A 20,697-nucleotide genomic window follows, 5' to 3' on the forward strand; every position below is an offset into this window, starting at 1 on the left:
CGCCTCACTCCCTCTTACGGTTTTCCCCAATCTCCTTCTCTTTTCTTCTTTCAAATACCTACTCTTTCTTAAATACAGTCGGCCGTCTCTCTGACATATTTGGACTAAGCCTCCATATGGTTGGTTTAAAGATGGAGTGTTAGGGGTACTCAGTATGGCTTCGGTGGCCTTTTATGTGATCATAATGACACCTTAATCTGGTCTTTCTCGGGCAGCCTCCATTCTTGTGAGATATTAATGAAGCATAACTCTGGGCAGTTAAAATGGGGGTCTCTCATCTTGCACAGTCTCATAGGAAGATTACCGGTGAAAGAGACTCCACCAATGTAATTTTATGGTGCTTCCAACCATTCCGAACTCTGTGGAGACTGAGCGTGATCATGGATGAAATCCTCTTGACACTAGGGAATCGGGAACGATTCTTTGTTCACTTCTTTTGAAGTGCCAATCCAAATGCCGACTCTTTGGCAAACATGCTACTGCTACTTGATTTCTGGCATGTGTACCTGCTTGTGGCCGCATTGGTCACGACTTTCTTCTTTCCCCTCCTTTGTTATTTTTTCCTTTTTTTATGCTTTTTTTTTTCCATGTATCTTTCATTATCTTAATGAATATCGCCTTTATATATATCTAAAAAAACTTAGATTAACCTCGATAAATAAAAAAATCCTAATTGCACTCTGTAAACACATGAAAAACTTAATGTCTCAAGATTGAATGGAAACCATCTAATTTTTAGAGTGTGAAATGTAAGTGTTAAAAAACTCAAATTTCGACTTTAAAAAAAATATATATATATCTAGTGCTTTTAAGGTGGTTACCAAGATTTAAGATCGAAAAAATCATCTCAAGCTGGCCATTTGGCTGAGGGAGTAGATTTAAGCTATACTTCTAAAGAAACATAATATGCATACATGTACAATAAAACTATTTACTTTTGATACAAAGAGTGACCATTACCCTAACTACGTGATATGAAATCAGTTAATTGGTCATGATTGTGCCAGAAATGGCACACTTAAGTCATATGATTTACATCTTGACAGCTTGAGATGTTCGCGACCTGTTTTAGGGGTGGCCACAGGTCGGGTCGGGCTGGATCATGAATCCATACATGAAAAAATGATATGGGACCTAGACTGGACCTAAAAATTATAATATTTATGTATTTAATTACATTTAAATACATTTCATATATTGGGACCCGAAAAATATTAGCCGGACCTAGACCCGAACCCGACAAGCCGGGTCCATTTTTTGGACCCATATGAAGACCAGGTCGGTTCTACCCCTTGGGTCCCGAAGGGTGGGGGCCATTGCCACCCTAACCGTATTGCACGAAAAGTAGAGATCACATTAGAATCACTCCGTAAAAACAAAACCTTTTTGCACGTTATGATCCAAATCACTCCGTAAAAACAAAACCTTTTTGCACGTTATGATCCAAATCAAGTTCTTCAAATTACGGAAACAGCCTCTAACGTGAGACGAAATTTGGAGGTATATAAATGAGGGGACGGTAGTAAACTTCTAAAGGCAAATTTATCAAGTAGTCATTATATATGAAACCTAGAGGTTTCAGTATTTAAGAATTATGGAAATTATAAAGGTGTGGTTTGCATGAGGTTGCAATCTTAAACAAGTGTACATGAGATGGAATTTTAGTATATAAAAAAAAAAAATCTTAGGATGGTGCAAGAATACGTTGGTATCTCTAATTATAAAATCTTAAACTTCAAAAATAGTTCAACTCAAATAAATCTATAAATGCATGAAATTTTTGAAAATAGACGGTCTAGATAATATGTTGTAAGATGTACTATTTTTAGGATGTGAAATCTTTTTTTCTCTCTATATCTATAAATCTCAATGTCAAGATAATCAATTAGAGGTTGAGAATCTATACTATGGTGAACATAAATATATAAAATAATTAATTTTAAAAAATATGTTTTGATGTATTCTTTTACACCGTGGATTGTAAGTTTTGATGGGATCACCATGATCATGAATATGAAAAGAAAATACGAGCTTTAAAATTGAATTTTTTTTTTTTTTTGGTACTGTTCATTTTAGTTCTTCAAAGATCCTCATATTCATACATTTGTTGGAGCTGCAAATTCATAAATCGGAAGCAAAAAAGAGTTATTGTGGTTTGAGATGTGCTTCCAACCTCGTATCACATGAGGAAGACTCACCGAATTCTTTTCCTTGCTTGTTACATAAAGGATCAATTGTGTCATTAGATATTTATTTATTTATAGATAATTTGGGAAACAAACAAGTAATGTAGCAATCACTTTTCTTATATATGGTCTGCTAAATAAATAATATAGGAAAAATGTCTATATAAGGTTGCAAACTTAAAATATAAAAATCGAGATGCAGAATTAAAGTGTACCTAAAAAATCCATCAAAAAAAGGTATTTTGATATTGGAAAACCCTCTAATTGATTATCTCGAAATCGAGCTGTATAGGTATGAAAGAACTTAAAAAAAAAAAAAAAAAAAAATCGAATCCCAAAAATAACATACCTTGCAACACATTATCTGGACCGTCTATTTTTTAGATTTTTCTGTTTTAAAACAATCTACTTGATTTGAACATTTTTTCAAGTTTACAATTCAATAATTATAGATAAAAATAGATTCTCATGTCATCCTAAAAAAGTTTTATGCCAACGTTACATAAAATTTGGAAGTGCATCATATTTCAATCGTTTAAAGTTAACACACCCATAATAAAAACCATTTTAAAGAGGCCGCTCTTCAAGCAAGGTGTATTGGACCATTCGCTTTTCCGCCCGTGTCTCTACTTCATTCAACTCGCAATGTGAATTCCCACCCTATTATTGTAGAGCCAAAACCTTCCTCAAGCAAAAGTCGAAGCACTTAAAACCAGTGTTCAAAACAATGGATTGGCCGATGAGTCACCAAAAAACTTAAAATATCTCAAAACATATCGTAAAAAATATTTAAACTTTACATGCATTTTTTTTTATATTATCACATACAAAAAGCAAAACAATAAATTTTACAAACATAATTGGGTTTCAGAGAAAATGATTAGGCACCCAATACTTTTTCAGTGATCAATATATAATAAATATATTATTATTATTATATATTATATATAATATGTAATCAATATATACTATATAATACAAATTATATTAATAAAATAAATATATATATATATATATATATATATATATATATATATATATAATATACGATATAATATGATATAATACTATTAAATAGTATAATATTTCAACTAAAGACCATATTTGTTTTTTTGGTAAACTGAAAATGGGTGTGGTTTGTATAAGGTTGCTACAATCCAATTAAGGCTCACCTCTAAATTTTATCTTAACATGTAATTTTGGTGTAAAAAATTCATAGGATTATCTGAAAATCTATTTTTATCTCTAATTATAAATTTTTAAACTCCAAAAGTGGTTAAAATCAAGTAGATATATAAGCATATGAAAATCTTGAAAATGGATGGTCTATATGCAAGATGCACTATTTTTGGGACTCAAAATCTTTTTTTTTTTTTTTTCATATTCATACATATTGATGTCGAGATGATCAGTTAGAGGGTTTTCCAATATTAAAACAACATTTTTCGATGGATTTTTTAGGTGCATCTTTAATTTTACGTTTTACGGTTGCAACCTTATATAAAATTTTTTCCATTAAAAATATAGGTAAAATATAAAATTGTTCGTCTCTTTGTGACAATTTTGATCAATTTCTATCTCTTTGTCATATATGTGTCTATGGTTATGTGTATGTCTATGTGTCCCTAGGGGATTGGTGGTGTTGGTATTAGATTGAAGATCAATTCAGATGAACAACAAATAAATTTTATATCCCTCGAGCTGAGGGACATATGGGTTTGGCATGCGCCCGACCAACTTTGATGCATATGAGTCTACTCGCCCAAGGCGGTAAACCCTGCAGTTAGCAAATAAAAAAATTATAATATTGTACAAAATTTCAAGTAGAGAAATAGAAGAAAAAAAAACGAAAAATATATAAAAAATATTATAAGGACATATTTGCAAACTCTTAGGTATAACAGTGCACTTATATGCTGATTTTTAGAACAAATCACCGACTAGTGCCGATTAGTTCGATTAATCGGTCGATTAGTGCACTGAAAAAAAATTCCTGCATACATGACCATTGAAATCGGGCCAGATCGAGATTGGTCAGTCGATCGATTTTTTAAAAATCGACCGATCTAGAACTAAATGCAAGTGTTAACCAAAAAAACAAAGTGGACTAATTATAACTACAATCTTATTCTATTGAATTGGATCCCAAGCTAGTCACGGAAACAAAATAAATGAGCAATAAAATCATGAGGGACTCCATTTCTCAAAAAGATAAAATAAAAAAAAACTCCTCGGGGACTAAAAAGTTTATTTAGGATACAAAGTAAGGCGCACTTCAAAATTCTATGGGGGAATGTTGTTCCGATGCTGAACAAGCCTCCAATTGATCATTTCGATCTTGAGACATATGGATATAAAAAATAATAATAAATAAAATTCAATTTTTTAAAATAGTGCATCTTATAACACATTATCCAAACATTTTCAATATTTTTCTAGTGTTTATAGATCCGCTCGATCTGCGCTATCGTTTGAATTTCGATTATATTAACTTAGGACTCGAAATAGATTTTTAGAACTTATAAACTGCCAGCAAGGTTTGAAGACGCACCTTATGTTAATTGTCTAAGGTTTGAAGATGCACCTTATGTTAATTGTCTAAGGTTGACGCCTTATGCAAACCATATCAATCTGTAAAGGAAAAAGCATAGCGTGCATATGCGACACACATCTACACGTGCATCCCTGCAATTAAGATTCATTTCAAAGATGGATTTTAATGGTCTAAAAAGAATAAATCAAACATTATTTTTATTTTTAAAATCATTTTGATTTCCCATTCATGGTATAAATTATCAAACTCCTAAATTTTTTGGATCCAAAATGATGGATTTCAAAGAGATGGCTCATATAAATAGATGATGAGTCGGTCGAACCTTGTCCATCGATAAAACATCATGCCCTTGACTTTATTTTATAATAAAATATATTTTTAATAAAATACAATGGGAGTAAGAAACAAATGAAGGAGCAACTTAAGGCATGCATTCTTCACCTCAGTGATGCTTTGCCTTTCCTAGGGGCACAAGGCGCACATCATCAATGACCGGACCACACAATGAGCTCAGATCATCGGTCCTAGTCATGTAAAATGTGCTATAGAAAACAAAACGAGTAACCTTCTCTAAGGCCACAAACACAAGCTTTGCTCTCTTAAAACCTCCAAGTCCTTTAGATTCATAGTCCACTTTTAGAGAACCCCTTCCAGCATAGGCCTCGACTGCCATGGAACCTTTGCATGTGTTATTAGCATCACCAACTAAGAAAGTTAGGACATAGTAAGCCTTGGGCACTGTAGTGGCAGTCTGTGAAATTATGCTTTCTTTTCCTGCCAACAGTTCGACGGCTTTGCGGCCCTCCGGCACTGAGAAGTGGGGGGAGTCGATGTAGCGAACGGATTTCAGGGAGAGAATGGTCCAGCCAGGGAGGGGCGAATTGCGGTCTATTTGGTTGGGAGGGATTAGGACTCCATCTAAGTTGTTGGGTAGAAAATAAGGGCCTTCTTCAAAATCTCCATTCTTGAGGAGGTTTCCTATGAGAAATGGATTCACAAGAAAGAGAGATTGAAACACCAGCCTTATTGTCATAATTTTTGGAACATATTTACCCAAAACAAAAAATCGAAACACTATGGTGGCTTGGAAATAGATCCACAGCAACGCGTGTGCGAAAAATACCAAATCAAAATAGATTGTATAAAAAAAGTGAAAAGATTTCCTCCTCCATATTTCCTCCCTCGGGTAAAACACATGTTATGGACACTTTATGAACCTCAAATTTTGGAATGCAATCTTTACTAAAATTGACGTACGTTCCAAAATACACTATTTACAAAACTTGCAATCCATTTTCTTCTCATGTCCATGCATCTTGATGTCGAGATGATCAATTTGAAGATATTTGGGCATCAAAACAAACTCTTCGACTAAAATTTTAAGGTATGCTCAAATTTGATTTTTTAGAGCCTCAGCTCCATATAAACTTTTCCCATTTTTGAAAGGCTAGAACTAAGTGTCGCAAAACTTAAAATTCAATTTTTTCTTTTAAAAATAATCATCTAGTATTTACTATGTGTTTCACAAAATTTTAGACTAGGAAAATTCTTGTGCTTTGAGCGAGGGAGGAGATGTGCAGTATCCTCCCTGGGGAACATTGTGTATGTGGTCATAAAAAAAGTGGTGATTCATATGCCTATGCGAGGGTAATCACCATCCAACTATGGATTTTATAGAGATGGAGAGAGATTGCGAGATACAATTGAAGTCATGCCCCTCGTTTTGACGGGGCCTGTTTACCAGTTCAATCTATTGATTGGATGGCGATGACCGTCATGACCACATATTTTATGTGGTCATATGGATCACAAAATATTTTGTCAAATCTTTGGGCGACGCATTAAGTTATTGGAAAATACGTACTACTTACTTTTTGTTGAAAAATAAAGAAGCCATAAAATAAATAAAAGTAAATTGCAAAGAGTAAATAAATCTTCATACCTATTTTCCCTAAAATGTTAACTAAGTTTTTAATACACAAATAACGTCCATAAGGTATGCACAGTACAGACTTAATAGATATACTTATCGTTGCAAAATGGTAGAGCTATTTAAGAATAAACCCATTTCGATTGAGGAAAATGAAGCTAATTTGATATTTTTTGGGGAAAAAATAAATAAATCAGAACACATGCAATAGACTCACCTCGATTAGCCTTCGGAGGGTGGAGCACCTTCAAGGCAACAGCATCAACGACTGAGCCACAAGCAGGGTCCTCGTCCTGTCCAGGGTCCCCGATAAACACACCTATCTCTGAGCTCTCCGCTAGGAAGGCCCAAGCATAAGAATCCCATCCTTTAGCATTATATATAGTCTGTACCGAAATCAAGCCACTGTCACGGATCGAGTCGGTCGACACTGTGACATTGAGCTTCTCATCGGATGCACAGGTTCGCGCAGCACTGAGAGTCAAGGCATAGAGCTCTCCTTTATTCACACTGACTCTTTGCCTTATGAATGCATCGCTGCCCAATCGAACAGCGGCAAAGCCCTCTGGTATAACGAGCATCAAGTCTCCCGATTTTTGCCCCGACTTGACGTATTCGACCGCACCACCAATTTCCCAGTCAGGAAGGGAGTTTTTGCCGATCACTACGGAGCCCTTGAGTGACGAATGGCTCGGGGCCTTCTCAAAATTGCCATTAGGCAAGAGGCCTGCAGAAATAACCTTAGGTGACCACGGAGCAACGAGGATGGCAGGGGTACAGTTCTCATTTATGTGGAAGTGAGGATGCTATGCTACGCTAGAATTTGGGTTTCAAACAGCATGCTAGCAGCTTCTCAATGTGGGGCCAAGGGCACTGTTTTTGCTAGTTTAAGCACCCCTACTCACTCAACTGTCCATTGTTCAAATCGGACGGCCGAGGAGGTACTACTATTCTGTTTGACTCCTCTTAAGCAGTATATTATAGGGATTCATTTACTAAAAATCAATATTACGGTACTCTTATTAGTAAGAAGATGTCTTCTTGATATTAGGGTATTCTTATTAATAAGAAAATATCTTCTTGTAAAATTCAATACAGTAAAAATGGGAAAAATACAATGCCCATTAATTTTTTGTACTGGAATGTCACAATTATCCCAAGCCATCAAATGTGAAATCGGGTGGCACCCATATATCGTTGACCATGCTCAAAATTTGAAAAAAAATTTCTCAAACTGTGCCAAGCTGTGACATACCCTTTGCCACTGTATATAACATCCGACAGCTAAAGATAATTACGACATCACACAAAATATACATTGTCATTATAAGATATTATATACTAAATTGAAAATTTGAATTCTTACCATCAGAGAAAGCAGAAACACATGAGAAACAAAGAAGAACGCCAAGAGAGAAGAAGAATGAGAAAAACGCCATGGATGCACAATAGTGAAGTGGAGAGGCAGGGAACTATGAGGGCTTTTTATACCCAAATTTCAAGTTATTTTTTTTTTTTTTCTCACATTGAATTTTTAATAATTTAACTTATTTGAATTGAAATTCCATTACTATAGCATGTGGCCCTGTGGATTAAACAAATGTAGATGTCTTCAAGTCCCTTAATTTACGGGCGCATAAGGAGGAAACCCACAAATTTTGAAACATTATCCAGTCTGACCTTGAGAATTCATGAACTAAACCAGGTGCCATTTTGGTGAAAGGGGTGTTTTAGATATTTTGATAAGAATTTGTGGCGGTTTGGGTGACTGGCGACAGAGGTGATATCTGGTAGAAAGTTCAAAAAATTGGGGTGATATCTGGTAGAGATAGTATTTGCAGAGTACCTAACATGGGCTTGCAGCTACGAGGAAGGATTCTAGGATAGGGTTTCATAAGCAAAATATAAAAGGTGCACTATTTTTTCCTTTAAAACGGTAATGCCCTTTATTTTGAAAACTGATATGAATCTATATTTTTGCAACGAATGGTTTACAGGTTAGTTTTGACGATTAAGTTTGAGAATGGGGTTGGGTTCGTTGTGGTAGCACTACTTGTAACACATTCAAAATTCACAAACGGTTTCTCATGTAAGGGCTTGTCATCCCCACTAAATTACCCAAAAAATAAATAAAAAAAAAACTCTTATTTTTTCCCCTAAGGTAACAGTATAGTTTACAAGAAAACCTCTTTCTCTAGAGTACCAAAGAGTTTAGGCCATATTTTTTCTTTTAGTTTTAATATTATTTGGGTGGTGAGAATGGAATTTTGGACATCAACTTGCAACCCTGATCACCTTTGCCTAAAGCCTAAAGCCAAAAGCCAAAAGCCGGTTCTCAAGATTTTGGGTATTTTACCTACTCAGTGGCTAATTACGTGGGATTATAAACAACAAGCTTTATTTTTAGAAAACGTTTTTTATGGAGTTAAATGGTAGTCCAAGATTTGTGTAGCCGACTCTAAGAAGTTGAAAAAAAGCTCTGACGGTCTGATGATGATAATCATGATGATGAAACTTTATCTTTAGACTGAATTTCAGTTTTTGGTACATGATGACTCCCACCCCACCGCTCATACTATGCATGCACGCCTACACACACACAATGCTATGCTCCATTGTTCTATGGAGTATGGATAAATGTTATTGGAATTGAGCAAGCCAGTAGCAGTTGGTCCGATCGTCAAAACTCCAACTAGTCCCCAAACCGGTTTAGTGGGAAACTTTATGTATCTTGAAAATACTAGTTTTTAGTGTGTATTACTTAATTTATTTTTGAGATCGCTTTTTCTATTTTCATGTTAGCTGGGTCACACTATACAATTTCATAGTAGCATATCTCAGCAGTTGTGGTACTGAGGAGGTACTCAAGTGTTTTTAATTTGTTAAAAATCAGGTAAAAAATGGCAAAAGTTGAAGAAACAACTCGTGTGAAAGATCTGAAACTTTATTGAAAGAAGAGTCAAAAAAGACTCGAAAAAACTTGACAAAAACTGAGGAAAATATGAGATATAAATATTTAATTGCACACAGGCAACAAAAATAAATTTTTTGACAACTCCATTGTTATGTTAAACTACTGTAATTTAATTTACTGAGTAAATTTTACTCAAACAACATATATCATGAAATTTAAACAATAAATAAATAAAATAATAATAAGAGTTTAACATAAATATGAAAAGAGAATGATGTTTGAAGCTACCGAAGCCAATCCCTAGAGAAGCTATACAGGTGTTGTTGTTCTCTTGAAAAGTGATGAGATATGAAAAAAGCGAAAGGGTATAGTTTTCTTTAAACCCAGTGATATAGAAAACCATGTAAGAGTTGAATGTACACCATGCAACTTAGCCATATATATAATTTGTTTTTAAAGAACAAGATTCCTTTAGAGCGTAGAAAAAAATCCCAAGTTTTGGTTCAAATTCCCAAAAAGAATACGAATCTCCACAATATCATGTACAAATGCCCAAATTATGAGAGAAGATATCTCCATTTATAGAACAATCCTTTTGGTGTTGCATCGAACAATTATGTAAAATTTCGTGTTTTGAAAATGGGTGTTGATTTAGCCATCCAAGTAAACTGTTTTTCTCTCCAAATTGAAAGCGATTCATCTCTCCTTGTTCATGCCATCCGTGGCTACTGTAAACCTCCATGGGCTCTTCATATTATAGCCTCTAATTGTCAATTTAAACTTACAAATCGCCCATAGTCGATTTGTCTTATTATCGAGAAGCTGATATGGTGGTGGACATACTTGCTAAAAATGCCTTAGTTTTTTAGATGTGACCATTTGACGATCTAAGCTTTCAGATTGTATTTCTCTTTTTTTATTTCATTGTGTTGCGTAACTGCCTTATCACAGGGTTTTAAAATACTGTGATGTAATATGTTTTATTTTTATTAATAAAAAAAGACCAGGGGGGTTTTTTCCCATTGGTTTACCCAAAACAATTAATCCCCATAAATTTGTTTTGAAAGTGGAATCTCCCCTAAAAAGCAAAGCAACCAAAAAGAAAAAAAAATTTACCACGGAAACCCTTACTATATTACACGAAATGCCAACCGTTTGTTTTCAACAACGGTCAGATGAATTGTTCCTTTAAGCTGTTAATTTCTGCTTAAATTTATCAAGGGCACCGTTTCTACGATACCGGACTCATATGTAGAGATGCGCCCCCTCTTAACATTCCATATTTGACATTCATTGGCCATGATTATGAAGAGTATATAATCTCTAATATGAAGATCATTAATATGTTAAAATCAATCATTTTAAAAACTAAAAATAATAAAATTGTGAAGGAAATATTTGAACCATTTACCAATGTTAACCCTCCACTATACGCTGTCAACAACGAATGGTCGAGATTTCATGCCATATACAAGGACCGTGCTACACAATCCTTGTTATATCCAATAGAGGGTGATTAGGGGTTCAAACGGAGAGCCCCATTTTCATTTCACGAAAACAATGGGGGAAAATAGTAATAATCATTTAAGACCTAACGATTTTTTTTAAAAAAAAAAAAAAATCATTCAAGCAAAAATCTAGCTCGCATTTGATCTCGTAGCTTTCACAAAATGAACCTTCTCACATGGCGCAATACCTGGGATTCCATTTGGGTCGGCACACGTGTAAGCATGACACACGCGTGTCACCTATGATTCAGAACTAACAAAAAAAAAAAAATTAAGAAAAAAAGATGTCAGGTGTAGTGGGAACACACTTCCATTGATTTCGTTTTCTTTTTGGGAATCCTAACTGTAATTTATGTTCGCTTCAATAATGATGGACATTAGGTGTAGGACTATGTACTAAAAAATGTTATTTACAAGGAAGGAGATTAAGAGCAGGAGAGAGAGATGAAGAGTAAGAGGAAGGAAGCAACAAAAAAAAAGGACAAGGAGCAAGAGATATAGGGCGATTGATTGGGTCAAGACGGTAGCAGCTGGGTTTTTATAGTGTGTTTGATTGGGTCAAAGCAGTTCGGTATTCATAATTGTCTTAAGTTCCATTCTTATATAACCTTGTGAAAAAAATAAAGAAAAAAAAAGTTGTCAAAAAAGAACTATGGAAGTTGAGGCGTCCGAGGGATGGCTTTTAAGAAACGACATAAATTTACACTGTTTTGGCAATAATGAGAAGCAACGGCTTCCAAAACAACACAATACTTTCCGTTTAACAAATACATGAAGTGCTATAGTATTGAAAGTCGTGGCTCTCGGTCATCATACACACCTTAAGGGCCTGTTTGATAACTGAAAGCAAGTTCATGAACTGTAAATTTGAAGTTCTTAAGTTATGTGAACTTGAGAAGTTCCTGGTTTATGTGTTTGATAACCTCTCTGGGAAGTTAAGAAGTTCCTGGCTTCTGTGTTTTATAACCTCCTGAGAAGTTAAAAGTTCCTAATTTATATGTTTGATAACTTCCTGAGAACTTAAAAAAGAACTGGGTATTTGTATTGAAATCCATATTTTGTCATGTTCATACATCTTGAAGTCAAGAAAATGGATTTAAAGATTTTTGGGAAACAACCCCTTCCAGTTAATTTTTAAGATGCGCCTTAATTTGATTGTCTAGAGCGTCAAACTTATACAAATTTTTTCCATGTAAACTTAGCTATATTACACTTCGCTAATTTGCTGAGTTTTAATCACGCTGAAGTTGCCCACGAAGTGGTTCACACGCGTGCCTGTTAGAAATATAGTGGAATCTCCATTGTTGGTCCGTCCTATTCATGATTATACGCACGTGCGTAGTGATGACATGTGTAAATCCAGTTTTCAGGACATGGTGGTCTACTTTCACAATAAGCACTAAATTGATACCATACATTAACTGTATTAACGATAATCAGAATAAATAGATACATATGGAGATGGGGAGCTCCCCTTTATTTCATAAACACACACGTGACTTAGAAACCAAATACTAAGAAATAACTGAATAAATGGTTTACGGCTTCTAGCCTATGTTGGGCACACGTGTGACAATCTTCATTCACCCAAACCCAGACCCTATCGCATCGAAATTGCAGATCAACGGAGGATCCTTCGGTCACAAAGGTGGCCTTCTTTCATAAGGATAATGAAAGAAAAATTTGATAAATATAAAGATTGGCGCACATGTCAGTCCACAAGCAACAAAAATTTGATTAATATGTACAGTTATTGCAGGCAAATTAAGAGTACGAATTCGGTGAGGGGTTTGATCACAAATGGGATCACTGAGGTATACGTACTCTTGTGGCCTAGGCCCCATAATTTTAGGGCCGGGCCACCTGGCTTATTGCCACCCCAAGTTTGCAAGGTTAGAAATGTCATGACTAGAAAAATTGATTTCCAAATAAGCCAAACATGAATGGGCAAGATAAACTGAGGTGAGGTGGATGAATGTCCTCAAAATGAGTTTGGTCCTTTATGTGTTTGAAAAATATGGATATCCTTAGCTTGCTTGTGGAAGATGTACACAATGGTGGCCTTCTTTCATAAGGATAATGCATCATTTATCCTCATTCAACCTACCCACAACATGTCATCTAAACTTCATAGTAAACCCAATTTAATGAGGAGATAGGCTTTGAATGCAATGTCCAAAATTCCCCAAAAGAAAAAACTTCAAAAAAATAAATGGAGAGGCGTCTTGAAATTGAAATGAGAAGGCGTGTTCTTTTCATGGATGTTTAGTGTAAGAATAGCCATCTAAGTTGGATAAGTTATTGAGTCATATGCCTGGTATGTGATGCAGCAGGCGACTATTCAACTATGGCTGTGTGCAGTCAATAATGTACAGCCTCAAGAACTAATCCAATGGCTATAAAACTTGGTGACACTCTCACAATTAAAAGGACTTTCAGAGAGAGAAATACAGAAAGAAGAGGGAGATTTACTTTCACACAATTATAAGGATTTTGAGAGATAGAGAAGAAAAAAGAAAAGGTTCAGACATGGCTTCAGAGTGTCAAGGTAAAGATATCCGTTACCGCTCATTCTGGCGTGCATGGAGAGAAAGAGAATCCACTTCCTGCATAGATCTCTCGCACGTGTGGTGTTGACAGTGCACACATTTTGAAAGAGGAATTTCATATTCATTTTGACACTTCTAGAAATTCATAATTTTTTTTTATTTTTGTTAACTTTCCTGAGGCTTTACTGAGGAATATTATTATTTTATTTGCTGTGTGCTACTGTTTCTTGAAGTTATTGTAACATAGCATCTATACCATTTTGGATCCCGTTCCTTAGCTCCAGTGTGCGGGTTTAGGGGACTTGTAGTGGTATTTCAAGCATACAAATAAGTTTCTTTGGGGTTATACAAATAAGTTTCTTTGGGGTTATCTTAGTTGTTAGAACAAGCAATGTGCCGCGCCCGCCCGGCCCTACCCTCTGCCACACTTTGTGGCCCAAGCCCTAATTTTTTAGGGCTGGGCTGACCGGGGCGAGATGAGCCAGGTCACCCAGCTTGTTGCCACCCCTATAGTGCTTGAGATGATGTATAAGATCTTTATATATTTTTTTGTTTAAAATGATAAATTTATCAGGAGAATCATCTTGCACATTTTGGAGCTTCAAAATGATTCTCCAGCATATAAATAAGTTTCTTTGGGGTTATCTTAGTTGTTAGAGCTAGCAATGTGCCGGGCCTGCACCTTTTGGAGCTAGATATGAAATCATCTTTGTACATGTATGTAATCACAATTACGTTAAACTACATGAATACCAGTATCCTTCTCTGTTCTTTGCATTTATATTTATTTGCTCTGTGTTTGATTTTGTTTGTTATTGTTTTCTCTCCATTTTCACATGGTTATTGACTCGTATTGCTGCCGGTTTTAACTTTAGTCACTATTCATGGTAGTCAATAATACACCTAGTTGATCAATCCAAACTCCCCTTAGGATTTGATCATTACGTTCATATGTGACACGTATTAACAAAGTGACATGATTTGTTGAGACAGGGAAGAGCTCATGGCCGGAATTGGTGGGCATGAATGGTGAGATTGCAGCTGCAACGATCGAGAAGGAGAATCCGACTGTTAAGGCAGTAGTCCTGCCCGAAGGAATCATTCTTGATGATCCAGAATTTCGGTGCAATAGGGTCGTGGTTTGGGTCGAACCCGGCATCATCGTGGGCAATGTCACACGTGTGCCGGTGATAGGGTAGAAGTCACTAATCACCTTCCTTAAACATGCATTACATAAATAAAATCTTCTAAGTCCCCTTTCTCTGTGTCTCTAATGATGGAAACTCGATAGGTGTATATCTATTTGATTAGTGGCGAATGCAGTGACCTACGTCAATTACAAAAGTGTAGCCATGAATTGGCATGATCGACGTGTTGTAAATAAATAAGGATTGTTTTTTATTGAATATTCATCTCTTTTTGTTATAAAACACTTCATTCTGGAAATTTATTTACCCTAACTTCAAATATGGGATAAGAAACTAAATAATTAAAACAATTCTACAATTTTATTTTGTTGCGCAAACAGTGTGCCAAGGCACTTAGTCAAAACCGAGTTACTCAGGCGAGTCCATAACTCGCCCGAATTATGCTCTACGGATAGAAAAACAAAAAAAAAAACCCGCTGAGAAAGAAACGGCCAAATAGAGTAGAGACAGAAGTACATGGTCAAGGATGGCACATGTCCAGTAGAAAAGAAGAGAAGGGCAGGTGGCGAAAGGCAAAAGAAAATGGAGTATGTGGCTTTAAAGGGAGAGAGGGAAAGGCGCATGGCTAAAATTTATTGAGAGAGGGAAAGGCGCATGGCTAAAATGTTATTTCAATAAATTTTTATGATGGTTTGAATATTTATTTTTATTTTTAACAACAAATTTTAAAGCTTTAAAAATGGTGTACATCGAATAAATTTATAGATATTTAAAAATTTTGAAAATTGATAGTCCAGAAAACACATTACAAATACATTGCAAGTGGTACTATTTTCAAGATGTAAAATCTATTTTTTCTCATGTCCATACATCTTGAAGTCGAGATTACAAATACGTTGCAAGTGGTACTATTTTCAAGATGTAAAATCTATTTTTTCTCATGTCCATACATCTTGAAGTCGAGATTACAAATACATTGCAAGTGGTACTATTTTCAAGATGTAAAATCTATTTTTTCTCATGTCCATACATCTTGAAGTCGAGATGATGGATTTGAAAAATTTTAGACATCGAACCATCTCCAAGAAATTTTTTGAGACACGCCTTAATTTTGTCGTTTAAGATTTTACCCTTATATAAACTTTTCAAAAAAAAAAATTAATACCTCGTATAGACCGTCCAACTTTTAGAAGATGGGATCTAAGTATTTGGAGAACTCAAAATCCAATTTGATTTTTTTTTGAAAATAACCATCTGCTAACTATTAGATGGTTCCCAAATTTTGTTAAACAACTTTGTTTTCATCCCATTGGCAAGAGTTACATTGTTCATATGTCCACCACTAACACCACATGATAAAAATGCATTTTGGTTTCCAAACCGGCCTATAGTCCTTACCAAAAGAAACATCATGGGGGTAGATATCATCTTGAACTGGGTATCTGTATTGGATTAGAGAAAAGACTGGTTTTCATCCCATTGGCAAGAGTTGCATTTTTCATATGTCCACCACTAACACCACATGATAAAAATACATTTTGGTTTCCAAACCGTCCTATAGTCCTTACCGAAAAAAAATCACATCTTGAAGTTTCCCAAAATCAGTGGCAGTCATGTAAATAATATAAAATAGGTTTTGTTTTATGTTTCTTTATTTGCAAAATACAGGTGCACATAATTTCCATCTATAGACTTCCACAACAATAACATGTCATATGCAGCCAAAATTAAAGCAGACTATAGACAATGTTCCATGATAAACCTCCACGCAAATGTTCCATGGTAAACTTCATTGCACCTCAAAATTAAAACAATCTATAGACAATGTCCAGTAGTAAGAAATCAACCCATTCAATAATAACTTGAGAACTACTTATATTCAGCACTGATGCATCAGTATCAAGCAACATCCACAATTCATGCATCCATAAAGAAAACCATGTACAAAACCAGCTCATTCAATAATAACCTGTAATAGTTTAAACATACGTAATTTAAAATGCAATAGAATGAACATAACATAAAAAGTTCATATGAAATGCAGAACAATGTTTAATTACAAGTGCTAGCGACTTAGGTAGGCCTCTCACAACTGCATCGCTATGGCATTATTATGGACTATTAGCCCATATATATCTACTGCACACATCATTATGGACTATGAGCCAATATACATTATGCAATTATCAAATTTTATCATTCCTTTCATCACAACTCATCTATCTCAAAAGAGAATTGTGAGAGAGAGTCATGAATTATGAAGACTTAAGGGTTTTACACTATCAATTCCGCTCAAGAGAATGATTCCTATAATAATGAATTATGAAGACTTAAGGGTTTTACACTATCAATTCCGCTCAAGAGAATGATTCCTATAATAATTTATACATGATTTGTGCAAGAGACATAAAGAAATTGCACATATGTTGTGCTCTCTCTCTCTCTCTCTCTCGGTAAGATTATAATGGCACACGACATTTGAACATACATAGAATAACCTATAATAGTTTAAACATACATAATTAAAAATGCAATAACTAATAAATCAGCCCATTCAAGCACACATGCACAGTGTAAGTAGTAAGAAATCATCCCATTCAACAATAACTTGTATAACTTGAGCACTACTTATATTTAGCATTAATGCATCTGTATCGAGCAACATTCACAATTCATGCGTTCATAAGGAAAACCATGTACAAAACCAACCCATTCAATAATATCCTGTAATAGTTTAAACATAAATAATAAAAAATGTAAGAACTAATAAATCAGCCCATTCAAACACACATGCACAATGTAAGCAGTAAGAAATCAGCTCATTCAACAATAACCTGCAATAAATTGAGCACTACATATATTTAGCACTGATGTATCTGTATCAAACAACATTCACAATTCATGCACCCATAAAGAAAACCACGTACAAAACCAACGCATTCAACAATAACCTGTAATAGTTTAAACATACATAATTAAACATGCAAGAACTAAGAAATCGGTCCATTCAAATACACATGCACAATGCAAGCAGTAAGAAATCAGTCCATTCAACAATAATCTATAATAACTTTAGCACTAGTTCTGGGAATTGAATCGAACACCAACAACATGCACATAGTTATAATATCATTGCCCAATTATCATACAATCTTATAGCAAATAAAAAACAATTACTATATACATCATCTAATATCTTAAGTTTGTTTGGACAGACCAGTTGAAAAGGACAAACATTGATTTTCCCCCCTGAAAAAAATAGTGTAGCATTGCCCACTACTATTCATGGCGAGCCCGTTATGCAGCTCCACTATTTCCAAAAATGACCCCAACAGTGCGAAAAAAGACTTCTTTCCATATCTCTTTTAAACTACCTTTAAATGACCCCAACAGTGGGAAAAAAAACTTCTTTTCATATCTCTTTTAAACTACCTTTATTACTGAAGTTGTTTGGTCATCCGAATGGGGCCTTGTTTTATTAAAGAACCAAGTTGATTGAACTCCAAAAAAGGTAATAAAATGAATCAATTTAACAAGGATTATGTAGTCACAAATTAGCTTGCTCCATCCCATTCTTCTTCTTCTTCTTCTCTTTTTCCTTTTTGTTTCACAACTTCGTTTTTTCCCTATTTAGTTTGAGTTCAATCTAAAACTCATTTTAACACATAATAAAATAGAAGAAGAAGATAAATTCATCCATGGAATTGTAAAGTATATTCCACTGACAAATTTTGCCATAATCCAAACAGTAACACAAATCATCTACAGTTACATAAGATAGAGCAATTATCATGATATGAGACAAATTAAATGAGAAATTATAATGCAATAATGAAGAGTCAATGTAAAACCACTAGACTCATGGATTAAACATGAGTACAATAAACTAAGAACTAATATCACAACAAGAAGAGCTATTCCACCACAAAAATAGGGGAAAAAAAGAGAGAGCATAAATATAGCATGAGCTGATAAACAAACTTAATTTTCACGTAATGACTCGAACAAACCCATAAAACCCTAGAGATTTTCAATATTTAAGCCCCGATAAAAACTTAAAAATCAATTAATTGATAAAAGAGAATATCAAAAAACCCTATAAATGGTTAAGGAGAAGCCCTATAAATAGTTTTGGTTTTTATGTTCCAATCTAGGAGATTTGAGCTCTTGAAAACTTTGATCAGAGCTCAAAGATCATAGTTGAATGAAGTTTTTAATGTATTCGTACTCTGATCAAAGCTCAATAAAGTTTTTAATGTATTCGTACTCTGATCAGAGCTCAAAGATCAAGCAACCCTAAACTCGAAAAAGAGATAGAGAGAGAAAGATTACGAAGAAATATTATTATGAAAATTAGAGTAAATAGCATACCTTAAGATCAGTTGCTAAACTCGAAGAACAGAGGGGTCGTGCTGCAAAGAGAGGGGTGCTCAGTGGCGAAGGGGTGCTCATCGGCGAAGGCGTGCTCAGCGGAGAACGCGTGCTCAGCAGCGAAGGGGTGCTCAGTGGCGAAGGCATTCGCAGCGGAGAATGTGTGCTCAGCAGCGAAGGGGTGCTCAGCGGCGAAGGCATGCAAAGAGCCTAGGGTTATCAAAAAGGGTAAGAAGTAACAAACTTCCTATTTTGAGTTCCGACCTTTAGGTCGGAATGTTTTTTTAACGCGAGATGGGAAGATGAAAAGTTTTGATAAGAAGTTCCTTTTTTTTATCAAACACATAACTTGAATAGTACTGAGAACTTCTCAACTTCCAGGAAGTGTCTGTTACCAAACACGCCCTAAGAGCTCTATCGTCTTGACCTTGGGGACTAAGGCCAGGATTGGCCCACTCCAGGCATAGCCCATTGCTAGGCCTAGTGTTGAGAACGGGGCTCATTTGGGCTTCAAAATTGGCCCTCTCTAGATCTAGCAATGGGCATAGATACTCTTTGATGCTTGTCATGAATACTTGATTAGATTGATGTCTTATAGACACGTGCCCCTTATGAGGGGTCCAACTCAAAAGCCTATGAAGAGCTCCAATATAGGTTAAAAGATAAATAAATAAATTTTCTGTGTAATCAATAAAATTTCCATAACTTTGGTCCAATAAAAAAAGCAGAAGAAAAGTTCTTAATGAGGTCGTATCATATCCAATCCATCTCTAATGTGGATTTTTGGAAGAAACTGCATTTAAATATATGTGTTGGCTGGACGCACCAATCCCACTCCCAAAGGAAAAAAAAAGAAAGGAAAACATCAATTAAAGAATTAAACTAACTCGCAAAATTTGGATATTGAGTTTTTCAACACTTGGATGTCGCCATCCAAAAATAGGAAAAGTCTCTATCAATCTTGAACATAATTTTTTTCAAGCCCACAGAGCGAGCTATTTGGATTTTTTTTTATTGAGGTTAGTCTATTGAAGATGTAGGGTCCAAATAGTATTATTAGATTAGGTGTTACCTAGGAAAGTACATGGACAGTATGTTCCTCCTGGAGCATGAAATCTTTTGGTATTACAAAATTGCCCTTATTTAGGACTAAAACCCTATAACAAATAGGAAATATTGGTAATTCACCCTACTTGAGCAGCAAACACCAAATGAATAAAATACCGAATGATGAAAACACCCCAAGTTGTTTAGAGCTAGCAACATTTTTTTCATTGTCCATATTATAGAGTTAATAACCAATCTCTCACCTGCTACCAGCTAAGATAATCCATAACCATAACAAACCTGACTTTCTTTGAAGATTCGCTTATTCAAGAAATTTAACTTGCCAAAAAGGAGTGAAAGATTACCATGAATATCTTCCGAAGTTGTCTAGTTACAAATGAGGTATTCAACTTTTGACATATTGGCTGAGATCCAGCTCATTGAGGGAGTAAAGCATTTTAGGGATCGACAAGAAGGTTGGCCGTGTAGT

At 35.0% G+C, this 20,697-nt stretch overlaps 1 protein-coding gene across 1 annotated transcript; it reads right to left on the reverse strand.

The window, feature by feature from the left end:
- Positions 1 to 5,070: 5,070 nt before the first annotated feature.
- LOC18421859 (BIIDXI-like protein At5g11420) lies at positions 5,071 to 8,517 on the reverse strand. The gene is made up of 3 exons (XM_088861683.1): positions 8,037 to 8,517; positions 6,888 to 7,397; positions 5,071 to 5,718 (listed from the first exon to the last, which is right to left on the reverse strand). Exons 1-3 carry the CDS (start codon positions 8,107 to 8,109, stop codon positions 5,183 to 5,185), a joined length of 1,119 nt encoding a protein of 372 aa, XP_088717809.1. The 5' UTR covers positions 8,110 to 8,517; the 3' UTR covers positions 5,071 to 5,182.
- Positions 8,518 to 20,697: the final 12,180 nt, after the last annotated feature.

Source organism: Amborella trichopoda, chromosome 3 (genome assembly GCF_054954075.1).
Source record: "Amborella trichopoda isolate Santa Cruz 75 chromosome 3, AtrichopodaSantaCruz75HAP2 v2.0, whole genome shotgun sequence".
Taxonomy (NCBI): Eukaryota; Viridiplantae; Streptophyta; class Magnoliopsida; order Amborellales; family Amborellaceae; genus Amborella; species Amborella trichopoda.